This window comes from Oncorhynchus gorbuscha, linkage group LG20 (genome assembly GCF_021184085.1).
Source record: "Oncorhynchus gorbuscha isolate QuinsamMale2020 ecotype Even-year linkage group LG20, OgorEven_v1.0, whole genome shotgun sequence".
NCBI lineage: Eukaryota > Metazoa > Chordata > Actinopteri > Salmoniformes > Salmonidae > Oncorhynchus > Oncorhynchus gorbuscha.
This window is the reverse complement of record NC_060192.1, coordinates 8,115,092-8,140,875: the sequence shown is the minus strand read 5'-3', so window position 1 is coordinate 8,140,875 and position 25,784 is coordinate 8,115,092. Positions and strand designations below refer to the sequence as shown.

The following is a 25,784-nucleotide window of genomic DNA, read 5'->3' as shown; positions in this document are numbered from 1 at the left end:
GTTTAGCACTTTGTGACATCTACTGATGTAAAAAGTGCTTCATAAATACAGTTTATTTTATTTTGTCAAAGTCCACCACTATGTCCTCTGTGGGTGTGCCCTTATAGGAGGAAGTATGTGGCTATATTCCAATTATCTACCCTTGCCCCAAACTGGGTGAAGCCAGGGTAGAGAATCTGAAAGAAGCCAGTGTCTTGATTAATGTAGGAAGATGTCTGATGCCTATGATAAAGAAAACCAAGTTCCTCAAATGATCTATATATTCACAGTGTGGGATTAGGTTGTGGCAATATTTTTAGGACATGTCATTATGTCTTTGTTTATCATAACATATTTATATATTTTATAATTATGAATTGCGTGTTCAATAAACTCAACCATTATTGTGTTGTTGATGCCATGACCCTGATGTTGGTTTTGCAGGTAAATGGAGCTGTTTCCTTGTGCATATATTTGGCAGATTTACTCAATTGTACCTGTCAAACAAACTATTCCTAATCTGCGCACAACATACTTCCCACTCTCTATTCACTGTCTCGCATCCAGTGAAAAGCGCTTGTTTATGACAGTGCAAAAACTGTTTATGACAGGGTTTCGGGTAGCGACCTTGGGCGAAACCGGTGTTTGGTTGGACGCTGTTGTATCAGGAAGTGTCAAACATCCAACGACAAGCGAATTCTTGTTTCCACTGCGCTGATCCACCGATATATGGTTTATCCAGCAAAAAAGTGAGTAAGGTTAACTTTGCAGAGTTTAAACATTCAAAATAGACTATTATTCACCAGAAATTACACACGGACTATGAAGTGAGAACTTTATTGGTAGGTGAGGGTAAGCACATAGCTGCCTAGAAGTTAGTAGCCTACTCTCCCCTTCTCCAGGACAAATTGAGCGCACAAGGTGCCTCTGTTCTCGAACGCACTCTCTCCCGGACCTGACAGTTTGAAGAACTCGGTCAGAGTAAAATGGACTGGCTGTACCCACGATTTCACAAGGAGTCCCCAGCTCAAATTCTCTGTCGTTTGGGATTGTTCGTGATCTGTATGGTAAGTTCATTATTTTGTTGAATAAAATTATTTGTATCCAGCAGGTGGCAAATTATTTTCGCGCTGGATGCAGTTTCTGTAGTAATAAGTAACACATTAGCTATATAAAATCAGTTAAATTATATGGGGCAACCCTCACCAAATAGGCCTAGTCACATATTTATTGAATTAGCCTAGGTGAAATGCGTATGTTTAATTATAAAACATTTTGGCGGATGTTTTGGACGGGGAGGGGGGGCACTTTAATATTGTTTGAAATGCCAATCATTCCATCTCATACCATGCCGCTTGCAATGAAGCAGGGACGAGAGAGAGAGAGAGAGAGAGGATTATAAATTGGCCGCTATCTGTTCCAACTAACCATTCGGCTGTGGCAGTGCAATGATTAGAGGACAGAGAGAGTCACCAAGCTGTATCCCGGACACAGCATTCCAGCATTCTGAGAGGACAGTTATATGGATAATACCTGGCTTTGTTCGCTACCAATGAATGACCGTCAGGGTCAGGACCGTGTCCTAACTCCTTTCACCACTTGTCCTGATGTGACCTCAACTCAGAGATGTGATATGTGATATATGTCCCTATAAACACTGATGCAGGGTTAGGTTTTGTTCAGCTCACTAATGGTTAAGATTAGGAGTTGCGGTAGGGTACTGTATCTAATACTAGATATGTGACAAAGGGCAACATGGTTCTCCCTTTGGGAAAAAGGTATTCTGAGTAAATAAATGTTAAATAAAAAATTGTTATGTCATCATTACTACCACCTCAAGGTGCACTGTAAAACATTTCCTGTAATTTTTCAAGGAAATTACAAGCAGTACAGTAGCCAGAAGGTTGCTGTAAATGTACAGTAAATTACTGTACAGTAAATTACCATAGATTTACAGGACTTTTACTGTAACACAAATTTGCAGCATAGTACTGGAACACCTGACTACAGTAACATGCTGTATTTCTAGAATTTACAGTACATTACTGGAAGCACAGTGGGTTAGTAAAATGTTGCAGATTTACAGTGCAGGTAGCTCATGCCAACGATAGGCAGTATTTGTGTTACATGTATTTGAAATAGGTATTTCAATACTTCCAATACTTATTTTGTCATTTTGTATGTCACTGGCCTAAAATACATTTTGGTCATTTAGCAGACACTCTTGTCCAGGGCAACTTCCAGTCAGTGCTGTCATCTAAGGGTGCTAAAGAAAACGCATGTCACAGTCATCGCAACTAAAACAAATCTGTATCCGTTACTGGGAATGTTGTTTTAGTTAAGGATACATTGTTCTTCAAAATATCCTGCATTTGTAATAACATACCTTTTGGATGTATCTTTGCCCATCTCTGGCTAGTGCAAAGTACGTTACTGTAATATTCACACAAACTTACCACCAGCTTCCTGTAGGTAACTGTAAAATGCAGAGCAATGACTGACATAGTACAAAACTGTGAAATGAGCCTACTATGATGTAAGAAAATAAATGCTACTGTAATCATGTTGGTATTTTACAGTAATCACATGGGATGAGTGCAAGCAGGTTGGCTGCTAGGTATTTGTATATTACAGCATATTTACGAATATCTGGTGTTTAATAACTTTAAGTTAATAACTAAACAAAGGCTTCCAAACTGGCAGTGATTACAAGGCAAAACAAATCAAAAGGACACTGCTTAACCTTCCTGCCGTGTTCCGGTCGAATTGGACCAATTTACAAGTTTTCTCTCTGAAAAATGTAGTTAATTTAATCTGATTGTCATAAGGTTCCATGACTTTGTCCACACAGGGCATCTGAACACACAAAATACATTTTGATGCTTTTCATAAGATTTTGGGTGTTTTATGTAACTTTTGTACACTTGTGATGTACAAAAATGACGGTATTTGAAATGAACAGGTGAGACTACAATTAGTGTGTAAAATTGAGTTCAGGCACATGCCCATTCATCAGATGGGCACACTTCGTCTCCCAGACCCCCACATGCATGTGTGTTTGAGCGCACACACACACACACACACCTCACTCCCCTTCTTGGCTTCCATGGCAACCCCAACAGGAACCTTTCCCCAATATAATCTTTCCCCTACGGGAACCACACCTGTTGGTATTCTCACAAACAATTGCAACATCGTTTCAATAATATATATAACTTTTCTCGCAACTCTGATATGTACAGTTTTTTTGAGGCCTTGCTCACAATTCATTCTGTGGCAGCACATGATCAAACGATATACTGAATGTGGGGTTCTTGATCATATCTTTGATCATGACACTGGTAAGGAGGAGAGAGTCCTTGTTATATTTTGACACAAAGTAGTCTGTGATAAATAGCACAATATGTTTCATTTGTTCAAGTCAAAATAATCCATACATTATGCTTTTTTTAAACTCAAAAACTAGTTGTATGAGCTCAGGTCAATGAGGCCTACAGGCCATAAACTGCAAATAGAAATTCAGAACTTGTAATGTTCACAAGAACATAAGTTGATGAAAAGATCTAACACAACATTAGGTGATAATATATGTATTATTATGGATTTATAATCTGCTATAAGGGGGTGGTCATTTTTGACCGGGAACACAGAATTAATGAACATGAAACGAACACAACAGGAGGGTTAATATTAAACCATTATAGGTGTAAGACCCACTGTCACTGTAACGGCGTTCCTCTGTTGAATGTCAGACCGAAATGCAGCGTGTAGGTTACTCATGACTTTAATGAAAGTATCGCGGTACATGAAATAACTGAACTAAATACAAAAACAACAGAACGGAACGTGAAACTAATTACAGCCTATCTGGTGACTACAACACAGAGACAGGAACAAACACCCACAAAATACAAAGCGAAACTCAGGCTGCCTAAATACGGTTCCCAATCAGAGACAATGATAAGTACCTGACTCCAATTGAGAATCGCCTCAGGCAGCCAAGCCTATACAACACCCCTAATTAGCCGCGATCCCAAATACTACAAACCCCAATACGAAAAACAACATATAAACCGATGTCACACCCTGGCCTACCCAAACATATAACAAAAACACAAAATACAATGACCAAGGCGTGACAGTCACTGTGATCTTTACCCAATATACTGTACTTTAAATCAGTTCAATTGGTACAGAATTCTCACTAACGGGTGCAACAAACATAGCCACTTAAAATATGTTAATGAGCCAGCTATTCTTTCCTCTCCCACAACATTTTTCCACAATGCTCCATCCTTTACGAAACACTGCAGTAAATACAGTGCCTTGCGAAAGTATTCGGCCCCCTTAAACTTTGCGACCTTTTGCCACATTTCAGGCTTCAAACATAAAGATATAAAACTGTATTTTTTGATGAAGAATCAACAACAAGTGGGACACAATCATGAAGTGGAACAAGATTTATTGGATATTTCAAACTTTTTTAACAAATCAAAAACTGAAAAATTGGGCGTGCAAAATTATTCAGCCCCCTTAAGTTAATAATTTGTAGCGCCACCTTTTGCTGCGATTACAGCTGTACGTCGCTTGGGGTATGTCTATCAGTTTTGCACATCGAGAGACTGACATTTTTTCCCATTCCTCCTTGCAAAACCGCTCGAGCTCAGTGAGGTTGGATGGAGAGCATTTGTGAACAGCAGTTTTCAGTTTTTTCCACAGATTCTCGATTGGATTCAGGTCTGGACTTTGACTTGGCCATTCTAACACCTGGATATGTTTATTTTTGAACCATTCCATTGTAGATTTTGCTTTATGTTTTGGATCATTGTCTTGTTGGAAGACAAATCTCCGTCCCAGTCTCAGGTCATTCTTCCAGAATGTTCCTGTATTTGGCTCCATCCATCTTCCCATCAATTTTAACCATCTTCCCTGTCCCTGCTGAAGAAAATCAGGCCCAAACCATGATGCTGCCACCACCATGTTTGACAGTGGGGATAGGGTGTTCAGGGTGATGAGCTGTGTTGCTTTTACGCCAAACATAACGTTTTGCATTGTTGCCAAAAAGTTCAATTTCGGTTTCATCTGACCAGAGCACCTTCTTCCACATGTTTGGTGTGTCTCCCAGGTGGCTTGTGGCAAACTTTAAACAACACTTTTTATGGATTTCTTTAAGAAATGGCTTTCTTCTTGCCACTCTTCCATAAAGGCCAGATTTGTGCAATATACGACTGATTGTTGTCCTATGGACAGAGTCTCCCACCTCAGCTGTAGATCTCTGCAGTTCATCCAGAGTGATCATGGGCCTTTTGGCTGTATCTCTGATCAGTCTTCTCCTTGTATGAGCTGAAAGTTTAGAGGGACGGCCAGGTCTTGGTAGATTTGCAGTGGTCTGATACTCCTTCCATTTCAATATTATCGCTTGCACAGTGCTCCTTGGGATGTTTAAAGCTTGGGAAACCTTTTTGTATCCAAATCCGGCTTTAAACTTCTTCACAACAGTATCTCGGACCTGCCTGGTGTGTTCCTTGTTCTTCATGATGCTCTCTGCGCTTTTAACGGACCTCTGAGACTATCACAGTACAGGTGCATTTATACGGAGACTTGATTACACACAGGTGGATTGTATTTATCATCATTAGTCATTTAGGTCAACATTGGATCATTCAGAGATCCTCACTGAACTTCTGGAGAGAGTTTGCTGCACTGAAAGTAAAGGGGATGAATAATTTTGCACGCCCAATTTTTCAGTTTTTGATTTGTTAAAAAAGTTTGAAATATCCAATAAATGTCGTTCCACTTCATGATTGTGTCCCACTTGTTGTTGATTCTTCACAATAAAATACCGTTTTATATCTTTGTTTGAATCCTGAAATGTGGCAAAAGGTCACAAAGTTCAAGGGGGCCGAATACTTTCGCAAGGCACTGTATATAGCAAAACAGTTTTACAGTACTTTATTGTTAAATTGTATTGTAATACAATTACAGCAATTGCTAACAGTGAATATGTAATTGTATATTACAGTATACCCATTAATATTTACTGTTATATATCGCTTGCACTTGTAGAGGCCTTAACAAAAGTTTCTAAACTAGCACTGACTACAGGGTGAAATAGATCATTCTCACTAATGGGTGCAACAAATATAGCCCCTTTCAAGGCAATCCTCAAAATATGATAATGAGCCTGAGATTATTTCGCCCCACAACATTTTCCCACAATGCACCATAATTCACAGTATGCTGCTGTAATTCTAAATCGGTGTAGCGGAACAGCACGGGTACTGTAATTTAGAATTACAGTACCCCACAGTGAAATTTTGTAAATTTACAGGAATTTGTTACTGTGTGGGTGACATATTGCGATTGTATTGCTGTTCTCCCTTCCATCCTCTTCTCCAGGGAATGGTGTTGACCATGTCCATGTATCCCATGCTGAGGGCCCTGTGTGTCCAGCTCCATTCTGCTTTCACGGGGAGCTACGTACCTGGACACCACTCGGTCCTCCTCATCAACTGCCCCAATGAACAGGCAGCCAAGGACATAGGCAGGTAGGCTACCGGACAGCCAGCCTGGTCTCATAGACGAGACATAATATAGTAAATGTAAAAGCAGGGTACTCAAATTAGTATGATACGTTACGTTTGGTATGGTTACATAAGACAGATGGTTACTTAAACTCTTTAACCCATCTCTGAAACTTAACCCTAACCACTAGCCTATCTAACGTTAGCAAGCTAGCTAACATTAGCACCCACATAGCAATCGTAACATATCCTACGTTTTGCATATTCTTTACATATTGTAAATTTCCAAATTTGTAACATATAATACAAATTGTAATTTGTAGCACATCTACAAAAAATGGGTGATGGACATCCACATATTAATACATACCATACCAATCGTAACACATCATACTAAACTGAGTTTCTCTGACTTAGATACAGAATTATACAAAATGCTCTGAGACCAGGTTGGGACAGCATACCATTACCACAACAGAATACTACTCTCCAGTGTTGTTGTACTCAAGACCAGTCTCGGTATAGAGCCCAGAGTTTTTCCTGGTGAGGACACTTGGCCAGGAAAAACTCCTGGCCCTATTAATATCACCCATGTGATATATCTGACCACTAACTAGAATATATGCTCGGTAATTAGTATTTCCACAATGCGTCAGTTCTCTCCTATTTGTAGATGACTCATACATTTGTTTTAAAGAATAAATTAATAAATAAATACTTATTTGGAGCATTCCGGAATACCGAAATATACCACTTCAGACCTAAGCTCTTATTATTGCTTTCTCTTTCTGCATTTATAGGAAATAAGTGAGTAAGCTGTGAAAGCCATAAGCCAATGGAGTACTACTGTGAGTGCAGCTTCCTCTCTCCCTGCATCTGTGGTGCATGTAGATGAGCTATTCTCTGTTTACCGTGTGCCTGCCTGGAGAGAACACTGAGTAGCTTTCAAACAGGCCACGATCTTCTGCCAAAATGTAAATGGCCATCCTCCCTCCTGTCTTCACAGGTTAGAGCAGTAAAATCAAGTTTTTTTGTCATATGCTTCGTCAAACAACTGGTGTAGACTAACAGCGAAAAGCCTATTTATACAAGCCCTTTTAACAATGCAGAGAGAACAAAATTATAACACAAGGAATAAATATACAATAAGTAACAATAACTTGGCTATATACATGGTGTAACAGCCAAGTCGATTTACAGGGGTATGAGGTAATTGAGGTAGATATGTACATATACAGTGCCTTGTAAAAGTATTTTTCCTATTTTGTTGTATGGATGGACATACACTAAATAGTCCAAATTGGTGAAGTGAAAAAAATGACTTGCTTCAGAAAATCTTTTTTTTTTTAAAGAATGGAAAAGTGGTGCATGCAGATGTGTTCACTCCCTTTGCTATGAAGACCCTAAATACGATCTGGTGCAGCCAATTACCTTCAGAAGTCACGTAATTAATTTAACCTGTTGCGACGAGCAATCCCGTATCCGGGAGCGTAATTATAGCCACAAGCTCATTACCATAACGCAACGTTAACTATTCATGAAAATCTCAAATGAAATGAAATAAATATATTGGATCACAAGCTTAGCCTTTTGTTAACAACACTGTCATCACAGATTTTCAAAAAATGCTTTTCAACCATAGCTGCATAAGCATTTGTGTAAGAGTATTGAGAGCTAGCATAGCATTAAGCCTAGCATTCAGCAGGCAACATTTTCACAAAAACAAGAAAAGCATTCAAATAAAATAATTTACCTTTTAAGAACTTTGGATGTTTTCAATGAGGAGACTCTCAGTTAGATAGCAAATGTTCAGTTTTTCCAAAAAGATTATTTGTGTAGGAGAAATCGCTCCGTTTTGTTCATCACGTTTGGCTAAGAAAAAACCCCGAAAATTCAGTCATTACAACGCAAACTTTTGTCCAAATTAACTCCATAATATCGTCAGAAACATGGCAAACGTTGTTTAGAATCAATCCCTAAGGTGTTTTTCACATATCTATTCGATGATAAATCACACGTTGCAGTTTGGTTTCTCCTCTGTTCAAAATGGAAAAATGCATGCACCTGGAGATTACGCAATAGTTTCGACGGAGGACACCGAGCGGACACCTGGTAAATGTTGTCTCTTATGTTCAATTGTCCAATGATATGCCTACAAATACATCACAATGCTGCAAACACCTTGGGGAAACGACAGAAAGTGTAGGCTCATTCCTTGCGCATTCACAGCCATATAAGGAGACATTGGAACACAGCGCCTCCAAAATCTGGCTCACTTCCTGTATGATATTTAATCTTGGTTTCGCCTGTAGCATTCGTTCAGTGGCACTCACAGACGATATCTTTGCAGTTTTGGAAACATCAGAGTGTTTTTTTTTTCCAAAGCTGTCAATTATATGCATAGTCGAGCATCTTTGTGACAAAATATCTTGTTTAAAACGGGAACGTTTTTCATCCAAAAAATGAAATACTGCCCCCAGAGCTTCAAGAGGTTAAAAAAGTCCACCTGTGTGCAATCTAAGTGGCACATGATCTGTCACAGGATCTCAGTTTATAACACCTGTCCTGAAAGGCCCAAGTGACTGCACCACCTCTAAACAAGGGGCACCACCAAGCAAGCGCCACCATGAATACCAGGGAGCTCTCCAAACAGGTCAGGGACAGAGTTGTGGAGAAGTACAGATCAGGGTTGGGTTATAAAAAAATATCAGAAACTTTGAACATCCCACGGAGCACCATTAAATCCATTATTAAAAACCTGAAAGAATATGGCACTACAACAAACCTGCTAAGAAAGGGCCGCCCACCAAAACTCACAGACCAGGCGAGGAGTGCATCAATCAGAGAGGCAACAAAGAGCAAAGATAACCCTGAAGGAGCTGAAAAGCTCCACAGCGGAGATTGGAGTATCTGTCCATAGGACCACTTTAAGCCATACATTCTACAGAGCTGAGCTTTACGGAAATGTGGCCAGACAAAAATAAGCAAACATGTTTGGTGTTTGCCAAAAGACATGTGGGAGACTCCCCAAGCATATGGAAGAAAGTACTCTGTCAGATGAGACTCAAATTGAGTTTCAGTATGTCTGGCGCAAACCCAACACCCTTCATCACCCTGAGAACACCATCCCAGGGGCTGGGAAACTGGACAGAATTTAAGGAATGATGGATGGCACTAAATACAGGGATATCCTTGAGGGAAACCTGTTTCAGTCTTCCAGAGATTTGAGACTGGGACGGAGGTTCACCTTCCAGACAATGACCCTAAGCATACAGATAAAGGCAACACTCGAGTGGTTTACGTCTTGGAATGGCCTTGTCTTGGAATGGCCTAGTCAAAGCCTGGACCTCAATCCAATTCAGAATCTTTGGTATGACTTAAAGATTGCTGTACACCAGTGGAACCCATCCAACTTCAAGGAGCTGGAGAAGTTTTGCCTTGAAGAATGGGCAAAAATCCCAGTGGCTAGATGTGCCAAACTTATAGAGACATACCCCAAGAGACTTGCAGCTGTAATTGCTGCAAAAAGGTGGCTCTACAAAGTATTGACTTTGGGGGGGGGGGGGGTCAAGATGCCCTCAATTTACTTTTTCAGCCAGTGAATGTGCCCTCAATGGTGCAGCTGTATAACCTTTTGAGAATCTGAGAGCCCATGCTGAATCTTTTTAGGATCCTGAGGGGGAAGAGGCGTTGTCATTCCTTCTTCACGACTGTGTTGGTGTGTGTGGTCCATGATAATTCCTTAGTAGACACCGAGGAACTTGAATCTCTCGATCTGCTCCACTGCTGCCCTGTCGAAGTGGATGGAGGCATGCCCTGCCCTCCATTTACTGTAGTCCACGATCAGCTACTTTGTCATACTGACATTGAGGGAGAGGTTGTTCTCCTGGCACCACACTGCCAGTTCACTGACCTCCTTCCTATAGGGTATCTCAATGTCGTCGGTGATCAGGCCAACCACTGTCGTGTTGTTTGCAAACTTAATGGTGTTGGAGTTGTGCGTAGCCACGCAGACATGGGTGAACAGGGAGTACAGGGTGGGACTAAACACGCACCCCTGAGGGACCACCGTGTTGATGGTCAGTGTGACGGATGTGTTGTTGCTTACCCTTACCACCTGGGGGTGGCCCATCAGGAAGTTCAGGATTCAGCTGCAGATGGAAGTGTTCAGTCCCAGGGTCCTGAGCTTAATGATGAGCTTGGAGGGCACTATGGAGTTGTCCAGTTGGGAGAGGGCAGTGTGGAGCAGACCTGGGATAACTATAGTTTTAAATATGCTTTGTGGAAAGTAACAATTTTTTGGCAGAACAAATAGTTACATTGGAGGTGACAACTATTTAAATACAGATCTGAAAAAAATGTATATGTTTAACTATTTAAATACAGATCTCAGAAAGTGACTACTTTTCAGATTTGCTGCCTTCAACTAATGTTAGGGCTGCAACTGGGGCTGCATGTTCCAGATAGAAATATAATGACTAGAGCACACACAATGTCCTATAATATTTCAATCTATCGGACAGCAGATCATATTTCATCTAAATCAAATCAAGCTTTATTTATAAATCACATTTCAGACATGGATTGCAATGCAATGTGCTTTACAGGGAAAAAAACAACAAATAAAAAACAATGAAAATAATGCTGAAATATTTACTACACAACATACAATATATATACCACGGTAAGTGGACACCCCTTCAAATGAGTGGATTCAGCTATTTCAGCCACACCCGTTGCTGTTAGTTGTTTAAAATTGAGCACACAGCCATGCAATATCCATAGAGAAACATTGGCTGTAGAATGGCCTTACTGAAGAGCTTTAAATGTGGCACTGAAGTGACTTTAAACGTGGCACCGTCATAGGATGCCACCTTTCCAACAATTTGTCAAATGTGCCATAAAAATGGTGTGGCAGTCAGATGGACTAATCTGGGTTTGGCGGATGCAAAGAAAATGTTACCTGCACCAATGCATTGTGCCAAATGTATAGTTTGGTGGAGGAGGTTTCTGGCTAACCCCTTAATTCCATTGAAGGGACACCTTAATGCTACAGCATACAATGACATTCTATATGCTTCTGTGCTTCCAACATTGGATCTATAGTTTGGGGAAGGACCTTTCTTGTTTCATTGTGACAATGCCCCCGTGCACAAAGCGAGGTCCATACAGAAATGGTTTGTTGAGATCGGTGTTTAATAACTTGACCTGCCTGCACAGATCCCTAACCTCAACCCAATCGACACCTTTGGGATGAATTGGAACGCCGACTGCGAGCCAGGCCTCATCGCCCGACTTCAGTGCCCGACTTCACTGATGCTCTTGTGCCTGAATGGAAGCAAGTCCCTGCAGCAATGTTCCAACATCTAGTGGAAAGCCTTCTCAGAAGAGTGGAGGCTGTTATAGCAGCAAAGGGAGGACCAACTCCATTTTAATGCCAATGATTTTGGAATTACATGTTCGAAGAGCAGGTGTCCACGTACTTTTGGTCATGAGTGTACGTAATGTGCATTCAGAAAGTATTCAGAACCCTTCACTTTTTCCACATTGTGTTATGTTGCAGCCTTATTCTAAAATGGAATAGATTGTTATATTTCCTCATCAATCTACAGACTATAACCCATAATGCCGAAGAAAACATTTTTTTTTTTTTATGTTTGCAAAAATATCACATTTACGTTTAAGTATTCAGACCCTTTGCTCAGTACTTTGTTGAAGCACATTTGGCAACAATTACAGACTTGAGTCTTCTTGGGTATGACGCTAGAAGCTTGGCACACCTGTATTCTTCTCTGCAGATCCTCTCAAGCTCTGTCAGGTTGGATGGGGAGCATTGCTGCACAGCTATTTTCACGTCTCTCCAGAGATGTTGCATTCGTTTCAAGTCCGTGCTTAGGCTGGGCCACTCAACGACATTCAGAGACCTGTCCCGGAACCACTCCTGCATTGTCTTGGCTGTGTGCTTAGGGTCGTTGTCCTGTTGGAAGGTGAACCTTCACCCCAGTCTGAGGTCCTGAGCGTCTGGAGCAGGTTCATCTTTCCATCGATCCTGACTTGTCTCCCAGTCACTGCTGCTGAAAAACATTCCAACAGCATGATGCTGCCACCAACATGCTTCACCGTAGGCATTCAAGCCAAGGAGTACAATCTTGCTTTCATCAGACCAGAAAATCTTGCTTCTCATGGTCTTAGAGTTCTTTAGGTGCCTTTTGGCAAACTCCAAGTGGGCTGTCATGTGCCTTTTACTGAGGAGTGGCTTCCATCTTGCTTCTCTACCATAAAGGTCTTATTGGTGGAGTACTGCAGAGATGGTTGTCCTTCTGAAAGGTTCTCCCATCTCCACAGACGAACTCTGGAGCTCTGTCAGGTTGAGCATTGGGTTCTTCGTCACCTCCGTGACCAAGGCCCTTCTCCCCCGATTGCTCTGTTTGCCAGGCAGCCAGCTCTAGGAAGAGTCTTAGTGGTTCCAAACTTCTTCCATTTAAGAATGACCTTCAATGCTGCAGACATTTTTTTGTACCCTTCCCCAGATCTGTTCCTCGACACAATCCTGTCTCGAAGATCTACAGACCATTCCTTCGACCTCATGGCTTGGTTTTTGCTCTGACATGCACTGTCAACTGTGGTACCTTATATAGACAGGTGTGTGCCTTTCTAAATCATGTCCAATATATTTAATTTACCACAAGTGGACTCCAACCAAGCTGGAGAAACAGACGCCTTACATGTCCTCAACTGGCAGCTTCATTAAATAGTGCCCGCAAAACACCAGTCTCAAAGTCAACAGTGAAGAGGCGACTCCGGGATGCTCTTGGCAGAGTTGCAAAGAAAAAGTACATATCTCAGACTGGCAATAAAAATAAAAATATTAAGATGGGCAAAATAACACAGACACTGGACAGAGGAACTCTGCCTAGAAGGCCAGCATCCCAGTCGCCTCTTCACTGTTGACTTTGAGACTGGTGTTTTGCAGGTACTATTTAATGAAGCTGCCAGTTGAGGACTTGTGAGGCATCTGTTTCTCAAACTAGACACTCCAATGTACCTGTCCTCTTGCTCAGTTGTGCACCGGGGCCTACCACTCCTCGTTCTATTCTGGTTAGAGTCAGTTTGCGCTGTTCTGTGAAGGGAGTAGTACACAGTACACAAGATCTTCAGTTTCTTGGCAATTTCTCGCATGGAATAGCCTTCATTTCTCATAACAAGAACAGACTGACGAGTTTCAGAAGAAAGTTTTTTGTTTACGGACATTTTGAGCCTGTAATCAAATGCTGATGCTCCAGATACTCAACTAGTCTAAAGAAGGCCAGTTTTATTGCTTCTTTAATGAGCACAACAGTTTTCAGCTGTGCTAACATAATTGCAAAATGGTTTTCTAATGATCAATTAGTCTTTTAAAATCATACATTTGGATTAGCTAACACATCGTGCCATTGGAACACAGGAGTGATGGTTGCTGATAATGGGCCTCTGTATGCCTATGTAGATATTCCATTTAAAAATCTTCCGTTTCCATCTACAATTGTCATTTACGAAATTAACAATATCTTCACTATATTTCTGGTCAATTTGATGTTATTTTAATGGACAAAAACAAGGACAATTCTAAGTGACCCCAAAGTTTTGACGGGTAGTGTACATGTACATGAATCAATACATTCTAGTATGGTAACATGAATAAGTATATTTCAAGCTAGAATCCAACAGCTGGAAATAATCCTGGAACCCCTGCGGTTAGGGTGAATCCTGTCTCTGTTAAAAAGTGCTGGTTTCTTCCACAGCAAATCAAAGTTGTCACACAAAGTTGCAAAGTTTCATCAGGTACTTGTTGATGAGTCGGCTGAAACGTTCCAAACCCCTTCGGTATCATGGGAGGGGAACAGAGATTGTTATTATATTCCCTGTGCTAGCGAGCATGTTTAAAACATGTTTGTAGTCCTCCCTCAGATCACCTAAAACCAAGGTCGTTAAACCTATGTGAGTGATGATGGTCTCAATGTTAGAGTAGTTGGCCAGAACCGTGGGCGGGAGGGAGTTGATGTCATGGACACAGGCTCCTTGGTGACAGTGGACCTTGGTCGGTCCACAGATCATAGGCAGGCCAAAATATCTCACCATCAAGCTGCCCACCATGATGTTGGTCATGATGGAATCCGATGGGGAAGCAACCTGTTGAACTGTGGTTGCCATGGCCGTGAGGGAGGTGCCACAGGGCGGCCGCCGGCTGTTGGGAAACATCCAGGATCCGTGCTGACTCCCGGGGCTGGTAGGTCCGGCACCAAGGGGGGCAAACCAGTTTGATAACTGGATTGTATCTTCTTGGATATATGAAGGGTGCCCAGACTGCCTCCCCAATGTCTTACGCCTTGTGAGTGTCCAGTCTCCCATGGGCCACGGAGTTGAGTTTAACGTCTGTCGGTTGGATTGGGACAGATGACGTCTGTTTCTATATGAATATTATTTTCATTTCCATTCTCCTGAACATACCCCAGGTGTAGATAATCAAGTATACCCAAGCAACCAACCAATGATATTGTGTACAGATAAGTATAAATAAGCTTTGACACTATGCAGCACAGCAAATTCTCCACTGTTGAAATAAAACAAATTAACACTGACATATAGACACCGGAACAGTGTTAAATTAATACACTGCTTAGTCTAAAGCCGTATTCAAATATTTCCCACCGTGCCTTGCCTTTCGTGTTAAATTGTGGAGTTACCACCCATGACTGTATTTGTTATGGGTTCCGCCATTTTCTGTCCGATGGATTTCACGGATCTGTGAGATCCAAAGTGAATAAAATACAAAATACATATATTTCCCAAGGCCTTATTTTAAGGACCTAGTTTTACCCTAATACAGGGACCTGAAACTCATGCACATTTTCTGCCCAGTTCTGGTGTGGAGTGCAATAGGGATTGCATCACCTGTGGATCTGTTAGTGAGATATGCGAATTGGAATGGGGTCACGGGTGTCTGGGATGATGGTGTTGATGTGGAGCCATGACCAGGCTTTCAAAGCATTTCATGGCTACAGACGTGAGTGCTATGAAGTAGTCATTTTAGAGTGGTTACTTTGGCATTTTTGGGATGTTGGGATGTCCATGGCTTCGGTTTGAGATATGTACCTACTGTCATTGTGGGGACGACATTGTTGATGCACTTATTAAGGAAGCCGGTGACTGATGTGGTCAACGCCTCTGTTTTTGGATGTATCCCGGAACATATTGCAGACTGTGCTATGAAACAGTCCTGTAGCTTTGCATCCACTTCATAGAGCCACATCCGTATTGAGCGCATTTACATTTACATTACATTTAAGTCATTTAGCAGACGCTCTTATCCAGAGCGATTTACAAATTGGTGCGTTCACCTTATGACATCCAGTGGAACAGCCACTTTACAATAGTGCATCTAAATCTATGAAGGGGGGGTGAGAAGGATTACTTTATCCTATCCTAGGTATTCCTTAAAGAGGTGGGGTTTCAGGTGTCTCCGGAAGGTGGTGATTGACTCCGCTGTCCTGGCGTCGTGAGGGAGTTTGTTCCACCATTGGGGAGCCAGAGCAGCGAACAGTTTTGACTGAGCTGAGCGGGAACTGTACTTCCTCAGTGGTAGGGAGGCGAGCAGGCCAGAGGTGGATGAACGCAGTGCCCTTGTTTGGGTGTAGGGCCTGATCAGAGCCTGGAGGTACTGAGGTGCCGTTCCCCTCACAGCTCCGTAGGCAAGCACCATGGTCTTGTAGCGGATGCGAGCTTCAACTGGAAGCCAGTGGAGAGAGCGGAGGAGCGGGGTGACGTGAGAGAACTTGGGAAGGTTGAACACCAGACGGGCTGCGGCGTTCTGGATGAGTTGTAGGGGTTTAATGGCACAGGCAGGGAGCCCAGCCAACAGCGAGTTGCAGTAATCCAGACGGGAGATGACAAGTGCCTGGATTAGGACCTGCGCCGCTTCCTGTGTGAGGCAGGGTCGTACTCTGCGGATGTTGTAGAGCATGAACCTACAGGAACGGGCCACCGCCTTGATGTTAGTTGAGAACGACAGGGTGTTGTCCAGGATCACGCCAAGGTTCTTAGCGCTCTGGGAGGAGGACACAATGGAGTTGTCAACCGTGATGGCGAGATCATGGAACGGGCAGTCCTTCCCCGGGAGGAAGAGCAACTCCGTCTTGCTCATCACTGGTACTTCTTGTTAGAGGACGAGGGAGTAAAGGTGATCTAGAGTTTTATCTCCTCTAGTTGCGCAGCTGGCATGTTGGTAAAAAAATAATAATGAGGTGAGACAGATTTCAGTTTGCAGGAGCATTGAGGAAATGTTCTCAATTGTTTTCAAAATTAGAAACAACATATCCTGAAAATAACCAGATCATATCCATAAGTGTTTTAATTGATGTCTCTCTCCTCCTTCCCACTCTTGTCCACAGAGCCCTTATGGAGAGGAGGATGGCAGCATGCATCAATATTCTGCCCAGGACTTCTACGATGTAAGTTCTGTCTGGCTAGCTGGCACACATGCACTTCTTGAGTATGGGTACCCGTTGCTAAGGAAATCACTATTGTGGTTACTTGACTGAATGTAAATGACTCACATTACCACAAGAGAGTGAGAAAGTTTCAATCTAAAGTGTGTAAGCCTGTAAATGCATTGGCCATGAATAAGAAAGTGTGTTCTGTTCTCATAGAGGCCTGTCAATGTTTTACCAGCTACTCAACAAGGTGCTACTGGATTTACACCTTCAGGAAACAGAACAGCAGTGACCTGCTACTAAAATAGTTACTTATCTACAAGTTGAATGCACAATGTCATTGAGCCACCAAAAGAAGGTCAGAGTGCAATGACTGGCATTTTATTTTACCAGGCAAGTAAGAACAAATTCATTTTTTCAATGATGGCCTAGGAACAGTGGTTTAACTACCTTGTTCAGGGGCAGAGTGACAGATTTTTACCTTGTCAGCTCAGGGATTCGATCTTGCAACATTTTGGTTACAAGTCCAGTGCTCTAACCACTAGGCTACATGCTGGGTATCGCCATAAACTCTGCTTTAATTTGATAGCTAGCATAGCATTAAGCCTAGCATTCAGCATGCAACATTTTCACAAAAACAAGAAAAGCATTCAAATAAAATAATTTACCTTTGAAGAACTTCAGATGTTTTCAATGAGGAGACTCTCAGTTAGATAGCAAATGTTCAGTTTTTCCAAAAATATTATTTGTGTAGGACAAATCGCTCCGTTTTGTTCATCACGTTTGGCTATGAAAAAAACCTGTATCCAGGAGTGTAATTATCGCCGCAAGGTCATTAGCATAACGCAACGTAAACTATTAATGAAAATTGCAAATGAAATGAAATAAATCTATTTGCTCTCAAGCTTAGCCTTTTGTTAACAACACTGTCATCTCAGATTTTCAAAATATGCTTTTGAACCATAGCTAAACAAGCATTTGTGTAAGAGTATTGATAGCCTAGCATAGCATTAAGCCTAGCATTCAGCATGCAACATTTTCACAAAAACAAGAAAAGCATTCAAATAAAATCATTTACCTTTGAAGAACTTCAGATGTTTTCAATGAGGAGACTCTCAGTTAGATAGCAAATGTTCAGTTTTTCCAAAAATATTATCTGTGTAGGACAAATCACTCCATTTTGTTCATCACGTTTGGGTAAGAAAAAGCCTGAAAATTAAGTTATTACAACGCAAACTTTTTTCCTAATTAACTCCATAATATCGACAGAAACATGGCAAACGTTGTTTAGAATCAATCCTCAAGGTGTTTTTCACATATCTATAGATGATAAATCATTTGTGGCAGTTGACGTTCTCCTCTGAAGAAAATGGAACGCGCATGGAGCTGGAGATTACGCAATAATTTTGACGGAGGACACCGGGCGGACACCTGGTAAATGTAGTCTCTTATGGTCAATCTTCCAATGATATGCCTACAAATACGTCACAATGCTGCAGACACCTTGGGGAAACGACAGAAAGTGCAGGCTCATTCCTGGCGCATTCACAGCCATATAAGGAGACATTGGAACACAAGGCATTCAAAATCTGGACCATTTCCTGTATTAAATTTCCTATAGCATTAGTTCTGGGGCACTCACAGATGATATCTTTGCAGTTTTGGAAACGTCAGAGTTTTTTCATTCCAAAGCTGTCAATTACATGCATAGTCGAGCATCTTTTCGTGACAAAATATCTTGTTTAAAACGGGAACGTTTTTTATCCAAACATTAAAAGAGCGCCCCCTATCTCGAAGAAGTTAACTCAGTATTCAACTGATTGATGCATAACTATTTTAGTAGCAGGTCAGGCTGTTCTATTTCCTGAAAGTGTAACTTCAGTAACACCTCGTTAAGTAGCTGTTTAAACATTGACAAGGCTCTATGAGAACAGAACATACATTCTTATCCATGGCCTAAGATAAGAGAAAGCTAGATGGAGTAAGATATAGCAACAGCCACCAGGCCAGAAACAAGTGCCAAACCCTCAACTTAGCAGGCCAATGTGTGACTTGTGTCACTGTAGAGAAACTGTGGATATTGGCCAGCTGTCAGTCAAAGTGGCTGTGTCTGTTACTGAATGTCCTGCTTGACTCGAGATTAACTTTTTGTGCAACCATGAGTGAGAGTGTTTTATTCCAGTTTATCTCATGTGTTGTGTTATGAAATGACATTATCTATGACTATGGGCAAAGATGTTCTCTTGTGAAAGAGTCACGTGTGGCCTTGTGTCAGTCAGTGGTTCTCAATTCTCTCCTCAGGGACCCCCAGCTGTTCCAGATGTAATTCACTTCATTCAACGTGTCAATTAACACAATAATAACATGTGTGGAATTTTAATAATATAATATGGCTGACCAGATGTTTCTTCAAAAGGATCTAAAAATAACCTTTCAAATTATCCATAAAGGTTCTATAAAGAACTATCGTGTCTTTACTATAATTTCCCAATATAACCTTTCAGATATTTTCATATCTGATCAATAATCTTCTGATTAATGATTTATTTATTTTCCCTCACCTTAGTCTCATTCCAAACGTTGTAAATTGTTGGTTATCTGCACGAATCCAGTCTTCACTATGAGTCATCTATACATCAATTGTATTAAATCATTTATTTATTGCTAACTAAGTCATTTACATAAATGCATAAACAAACAGTAAATATGGTTACATGAGATGATAGAATGTGACCTAGTGGGCTGAACCGGCATGGAGGTGTGTTAGACAAAGGGGCAATGGGGTTGTCGACTAAGAAGTCCCTACAGAGTTAATTATAACAATTAAAATGCTAATCCCTTCGTTCTTCGTGTTCAATGATACCGAATTCCTAGCTGCAGACTAGTAATCAATATCAAAGACTTGTTCTTATTCTGTCAGTATCGATAGTATAAGAGTAACCACGTGGTAAGATTCAGCAATGATCTACAACCTTTGTCCTCCCCTAATGGAGAAAAACATGGTCTGCTGATAATTTCTGAAAGTTGGGTTTTATTCGGAATGGCAGACAAGGGCTGTCCCAGGATGTCTGACCCTAACTGGGCTCAGGGGCGGTCCTCTAATTTAGTTCAAATCCAATTGGGAATTGTAATTTTCTTCATTAAACAGTCCACAATGATATTACACCATCATACAAACAGTAGCATACTCACTCATTCATCTTATAAAACAATTAGATGTAAACCTCATATCTGAGGCTATTATATAAACAGTGTTATAGTAATGTGGCCACACCGTCTCTCTTGAGCTTCCCAAGTTGTGACAAACGCACCAGTTCGTAGCTGGATTCGTCACCGGTCTTTTACACTTTCTCTGGAACATGAAATTTGTTCGTACCTCAAGTTCTGTGAGGTGGAAGGATTTCCTTTGTCCTCTGTGAAAGTTTACCCTCTAATACTGTGTGGCCATGAGGCAGGGTCTTTTGAGGAATTTACGACCTCTGACCACAGCAGCCTAGTTGAAGGAGGAAAGGGGGGCGGAAGGGAGCGGGGGATGGGGTTGCTATACTCAGAGACCAACGTCATGACAGAACCATAAAAAAAGGGTTCTATATAGCCCCACAAAAGGTAATCATAGTGGAACCCATTTTTGGTCCTTTTTAGAATTTTTTTTATAGTTCTTGATAGCACCAAAAAGGGTTACTCTGTGGTTACAAGCATGGCATAACATAGACTTTTTAGTCCAGGAAGATGGCAGCCACTCAGATTTTTTTACAACCCAAAATATTTTTTCTCCCGCTAATATTACACCAACAAAACACCCCAAAATTTATGAGCACACTTTGTAATGTTTCTAAAACAATAAATGTATTACTAGTAAGAAGTAATGTGCAATATTGTTTAATTTATTTACATTTTTTGTGACCTAATTATTTCAACCAAAATATCACAGATGAGACAAATGGTAATCTGCCAGTGTAAGGGCGGAAGGATACCGTGGTTGCATGACCAGAGACATATTTGTGTCTGTGAGATTGAGTTTGACAAGTAGAAACATTGTCTTTTCTTCCCGAGCAGTTGAAACTCAAACATGAGTGATGAGAAACGTTTAAATAGCCAAGAAACACAAGGACAAAGTCTCACTTCAGTAGACTTTCACTTCAAGTAAATTAGACCAACTTTTATGCCTGTGCTCAGCGCTTCTAAAAATGAATCTTTTACTCAGCTCTTCATGTGTGCACAGCCAGCCCCCAGCAAGGCAGTGTTGCAGTGCGAGGTGGAATAGGCTAAATCGGATTCGTAGTTCTTTGATTTTGTGCGATTATTTAACCAGCTATGGAACAAAACGTCAGAAATACTTTGAAAACAGCTCCTGCAGCATTTATTTTACTATTTATGATAATACTTGACTATTGTTATTAACAAATATGAGTGAAATGCTCACGCTGGGGGGCCCTGACCACCCGCTAATGTGGCTGGTGAAATTAACATCTGAAAGGCACTGCATGGTCATTCCGATCGCTGGATTTGCCGTGCAGCATTTACAGTGATATGATTGACCGGCTCCAATCAGTCTTATGTAGCAAAATTTGAAAGATGATAAACTCACTTTTGAGAAAAGGGCCTTTGAATGTTTCGGTACCTCCTGGAGAGCTCTCCTTTGTCTACACCCATTCAGCATTGTTCACACTCTCTTAAGCCGGCCCCATCTATCTCTTTAAGGATTCACATGTGAGGTCATGTGCTAAACAAGAATAAGACTAAAAGTGGTATTAGCCTACAGTAAGGAAAAATTTGAGGTAAACAGAAAGTGTCCAGATGAAAATATTTCAGAAATATTAGGTGACGCTAGCCCAGACACCGTTGTCTAAATTGATGGGTCATGTGAAAGAAATGCTATAACCGCCAGCCACATCCAGTGGTGGAAAATGTACTAAATTGTCATACTTGAGTAAATGTAATGATAGAAACCTTCAAAGTAAAATGGTGGTCCTTCTGTAGCTCAGTTGGTAGAGCATGGCGCTTGTAACGCCAGGGTAGTGGGTTCGATCCCCGGGACCACCCATACGTAGAATGTATGCACACATGACTGTAAGTCGCTTTGGATAAAAGCGTCTGCTAAATGGCATATATTATTATTATATTATTATTATATTATTATTATAAAATACTTGATTAAAAGTATTTGGTATAAAAAGTATAAATCATTTAAAATTCCTTATATTAAACCAGACAGACCATTTTTTTATTTATACAGATAGCCAGGGGCACACTCCAACATAATTTACAAACGAAGCATTTGTGTTTAGTGTGTCTGCCAGATCAAATGCAGTAGGGATGACCAGGGATGTTCCCTTGATAAGTAGTGAAGTAAAATATTCCAAAAATATAAATAGCAAAGTAATGCACAGATAACCCCCCCAAAATACTTATAGTACTTTAAAGTATTTTCTGAGGCAACCTTTGTCAGCCTCAGAAAGCCTGGCCTCTCAACAATTTGAAATGGCATCATGTCCTTTGCAATGTAATATGAAAAGGACTGCAGTGAGGTCTTGAGCATTGTTTTGACGTGGGTGCATAAGCAGCCTGCCTTTTTAAATGCTTGCTCGAGTGTCTGTGTCACAACTGTAGATGAGGGACCAGTAGCATCACTGGGTTTGCCTGCTGCACGCCCACTCTGTAAACAAGGGAATAGCAAATGTATTATTATTACTAGTATTGTTACTTTATGATTATTATTCACTTACACACAGTCTATCTTCGGTGTTGCATTTGAGTATATGCAATGACCCAATGGACAATTTACATAAATACAAATGAGTCTTAAGACCGTGATAGTAATTGTAATGAGCCCAACACTTGACATAAATACAGGAGTCTTGTATAGTGTTTCTCCTGTTGGAACACTATTACAACCATGTCGACGTCTGCCGGATTTTAAATTAACAAAATATGTTGGCGGGTGACTAAACTACCTAACGTGTTATCGTGTGCAATGGGCAAATAGAGTCTGCAGACACACGATGCATACAACAGCAGAACAACATGTATTGTTTTTACAAGAGTAAATAACACTGAAAGATTCAGTTTACATTATTGGCCTTCTATTAGCAAGTTAGACTAACCTTAACATTTTTCCCCATTCCGAAGTCCCCACATCATGCATTGAGCTAAAAGTTAACTTACCTTGCATTCGCTATCAAAGTAGTGGGTGGTGGTCACCAAGATGACTCAAAAGATTTTAAATGTTGCCCCCTTTCGCATCAATTTTTTGTTGTTGCATGTTCTGCAGACAGGGTGACCATCTTCGATTAAGTTTCCCCCAGCACTCTTATGAACCCCAAAATACGAACACACTTCAGATTTGGTCCTCTTAGAAGGCTTAAAAATCTCCGGTGCCCTGTCACTGCCTTCTGCCATGTTTTCACACAAAACAACAAAACCCACGTTGCATGCTGCACCTGCGTCAGACTGTTGCTAACTTTGGTTGATGCTGGACAGTATTTACAGTGAGTTTTTCAAACCGTGGTAATCAAACATGGTTTTAATGATAATTAATATTTGAAACGGTAATACTAATCTTCGGGAATTTTATCGTGAAACCGGTAACCGTTTCATCCATACGTTACACACACTTCATACACGTAAGTTAATGTTAGCTAGCAAGCCAGCCACCGCTAATGTTAAGCTAATTTAGACATGTTAACTTTAGCTAGCTAGCTAATTTTTTTAACTTGAATCCGAGTCCATAAAGTAACGTTACTAGCGATACAAACAGATTGTCATAGCTAGCTAAAGTTAACCAAATAGGTTCAATGTTAGCTAGTTAGCTAGCTATAAAGTACACGTAAATTAATCTACAATGTCTTCTTCAATGAAATTGTTCGTACCTAAATCAGGGAATGCTTTTAACCTAAATTTCTCATCTGATTCATTTTCATAATCAAAGAGTCAGCATGCCACAACCAGAAATTAGTCCACAACTTTTTCCCGTTGACCTTTGTCAATAGCGCCCGATAAATTCAGGGCAGCAAATTTATTGAGAGCAGTAGCAACATATTTGCAGTTCTCCATGGCTAACATTATATATTTTTTTTTAAACTGCAGTAAAAAGCCATTTCTACACATAATGACCAGCTAATTTAATAGACACAAGATGCTACACCGCAGACCAATCTGAAACTAATTTCTCTGAATGTCCAGCCGACTCTGTTTCTCAGCCAATCATGGCTAGTGGGAAGTTTCCTGACTTTTTATTTGGCTAATTCCACAGGGCTTGTAATTGAACAACTTTATTCATATTTACAGATGACATAAAAGTTTGTTATCGAGAAGACAATTCTGCCAAAAAACGCATATTGATAAAAAAATATTTTTTACGTTCAAACGTCTCTCCTGTCATGACTTGCTCATTTTGGCCTTTTGATTTGATTGCCTTGATGCTCTTCATTTGCATCACATTTTATTTTATTTTTAAATAATTAGTACCTTGTGTGCTTGGGGGTTTGAACTTGCAACCTTCTGGTTCATAGGCCAACGCTCTAACCACTAGGCTACCCTGCCGCCCTAGCACCTCCAACCACATTTTCGGATCAAGCATGAATTGGCTCTTACCTGCCAATGTCAAAATCTACCTGCATTTGGCAGGTGGTGGATGTTAATTTCTAGGTCCTGGTTGCAAGCCAAAGAACCTCTATCTGGTACTATTTAGAACCATTATATTTGTGTGCATTTTTTTACATCTATTTTTTTATTTAACCTTTATTTAATTAGGCAAGTCAGTTAAGAACAAATTATTCTTTACAACGAAGGCCTACCCCGGCCAAACACGGACTACGCTGGGCCTATTGTGTGCTCTGCCCTATGGGACTCTTAATCATGGCCGGATGTGATGCACTACACATAAGTATACTTTTCACTGTGTGTGTACAATTTCCTACTGCATGTCCCAAAGTTGTTGTTTTTTGTCCATAGGTATTACTGGAAAGGAGAGGTTCAAGAAGCGACAGAAATTCTGATGGTGAGGTTATTTGGCAGTGCTTTTAAGTCTCTGGCCAGTCATTCAGAATTACGCTGTGAGTTGAAACCAACTTTCCAGAGTGATAACAGGGACTTTTCTGCATTGTAGTTTGTGAAGACAAGGACCTCTAAGATTCAGAGGGTCACAGACTTTGTCAAGTAAGTTACATTTGGTTCCTTTAGAAATCATCCCAAGCAGTTACATGTCAGGTAAATCCAAAGCATTTCTGGGTCCAGGGCAACAGTACTTCCGGTCTCAGGAAGGCAGTAGGGATGCTAATTTGCCTAATGTCTATGTTGTTCCTTCCCTCAACCCAGATCTGTCCATCCCTATGAGACTCCAGAGGTGCTGAGTTTTCCAGTTGAGGACGGGAGCCTGCCATATATGAAATGGATGGACGAGGCCGTTCCTGACGACTGACGAATGAGGGAGCATAATATCCCCAATGGACTGTGATCTTATTGGATGTGAATCTCCAATCGGTTGATTAACAGGAATGTTAGGCCACAGGGATTGGCTAGGAACCAGGAAGCTTTGGATTAGATCGAGGGGTCCAAAGTTTAACTCATGCTTTTGAACTCTCAATCCACAGATGATAACGGATTAGCTCCCACCAGAGGGGCATACAGTGCCTTGCAAAAGTATTCAGCCCCTTGGCGTTTTTCCTATTTTGTTGCATTACAACATGTAATTTAAACTGATTTTTATTTGGAGTTCATGTAATGGACATACACAAAATAGTTCAAATTGGTGAAGTGAAATGAAAAAAAATACTTATTTTAAAAAATAAAAATAAAATGGAAAAGTGGTGCA

General features: G+C 40.9%; 1 protein-coding gene across 1 annotated transcript; it reads left to right on the top strand.

Moving 5' to 3' along the window:
• Positions 1-568: 568 nt before the first annotated feature.
• Positions 569-25,784, top strand: LOC124007466 (protein CutA homolog). The gene is made up of 7 exons (XM_046318066.1): positions 569-728; positions 882-1,046; positions 6,379-6,527; positions 16,931-16,990; positions 24,926-24,971; positions 25,080-25,129; positions 25,289-25,784. Exons 2-7 carry the CDS (start codon positions 966-968, stop codon positions 25,389-25,391), a joined length of 489 nt encoding a protein of 162 aa, XP_046174022.1. The 5' UTR covers positions 569-728; positions 882-965; the 3' UTR covers positions 25,392-25,784.

Excerpts from the sequence above, each read along its gene's own strand:
- LOC124007466 (XM_046318066.1), top strand. The coding sequence starts at position 966 with ATGGACTGGCTGTACCCACGATTTCACAAGGAGTCCCCAGCTCAAATT. Across the intron at positions 1,047-6,378 it reads GATTGTTCGTGATCTGTATG|GGAATGGTGTTGACCATGTC; the intron begins GTAAGTTCATTA and ends CCTCTTCTCCAG. Across the intron at positions 16,991-24,925 it reads CTGCCCAGGACTTCTACGAT|GTATTACTGGAAAGGAGAGG; the intron begins GTAAGTTCTGTC and ends TTTTGTCCATAG.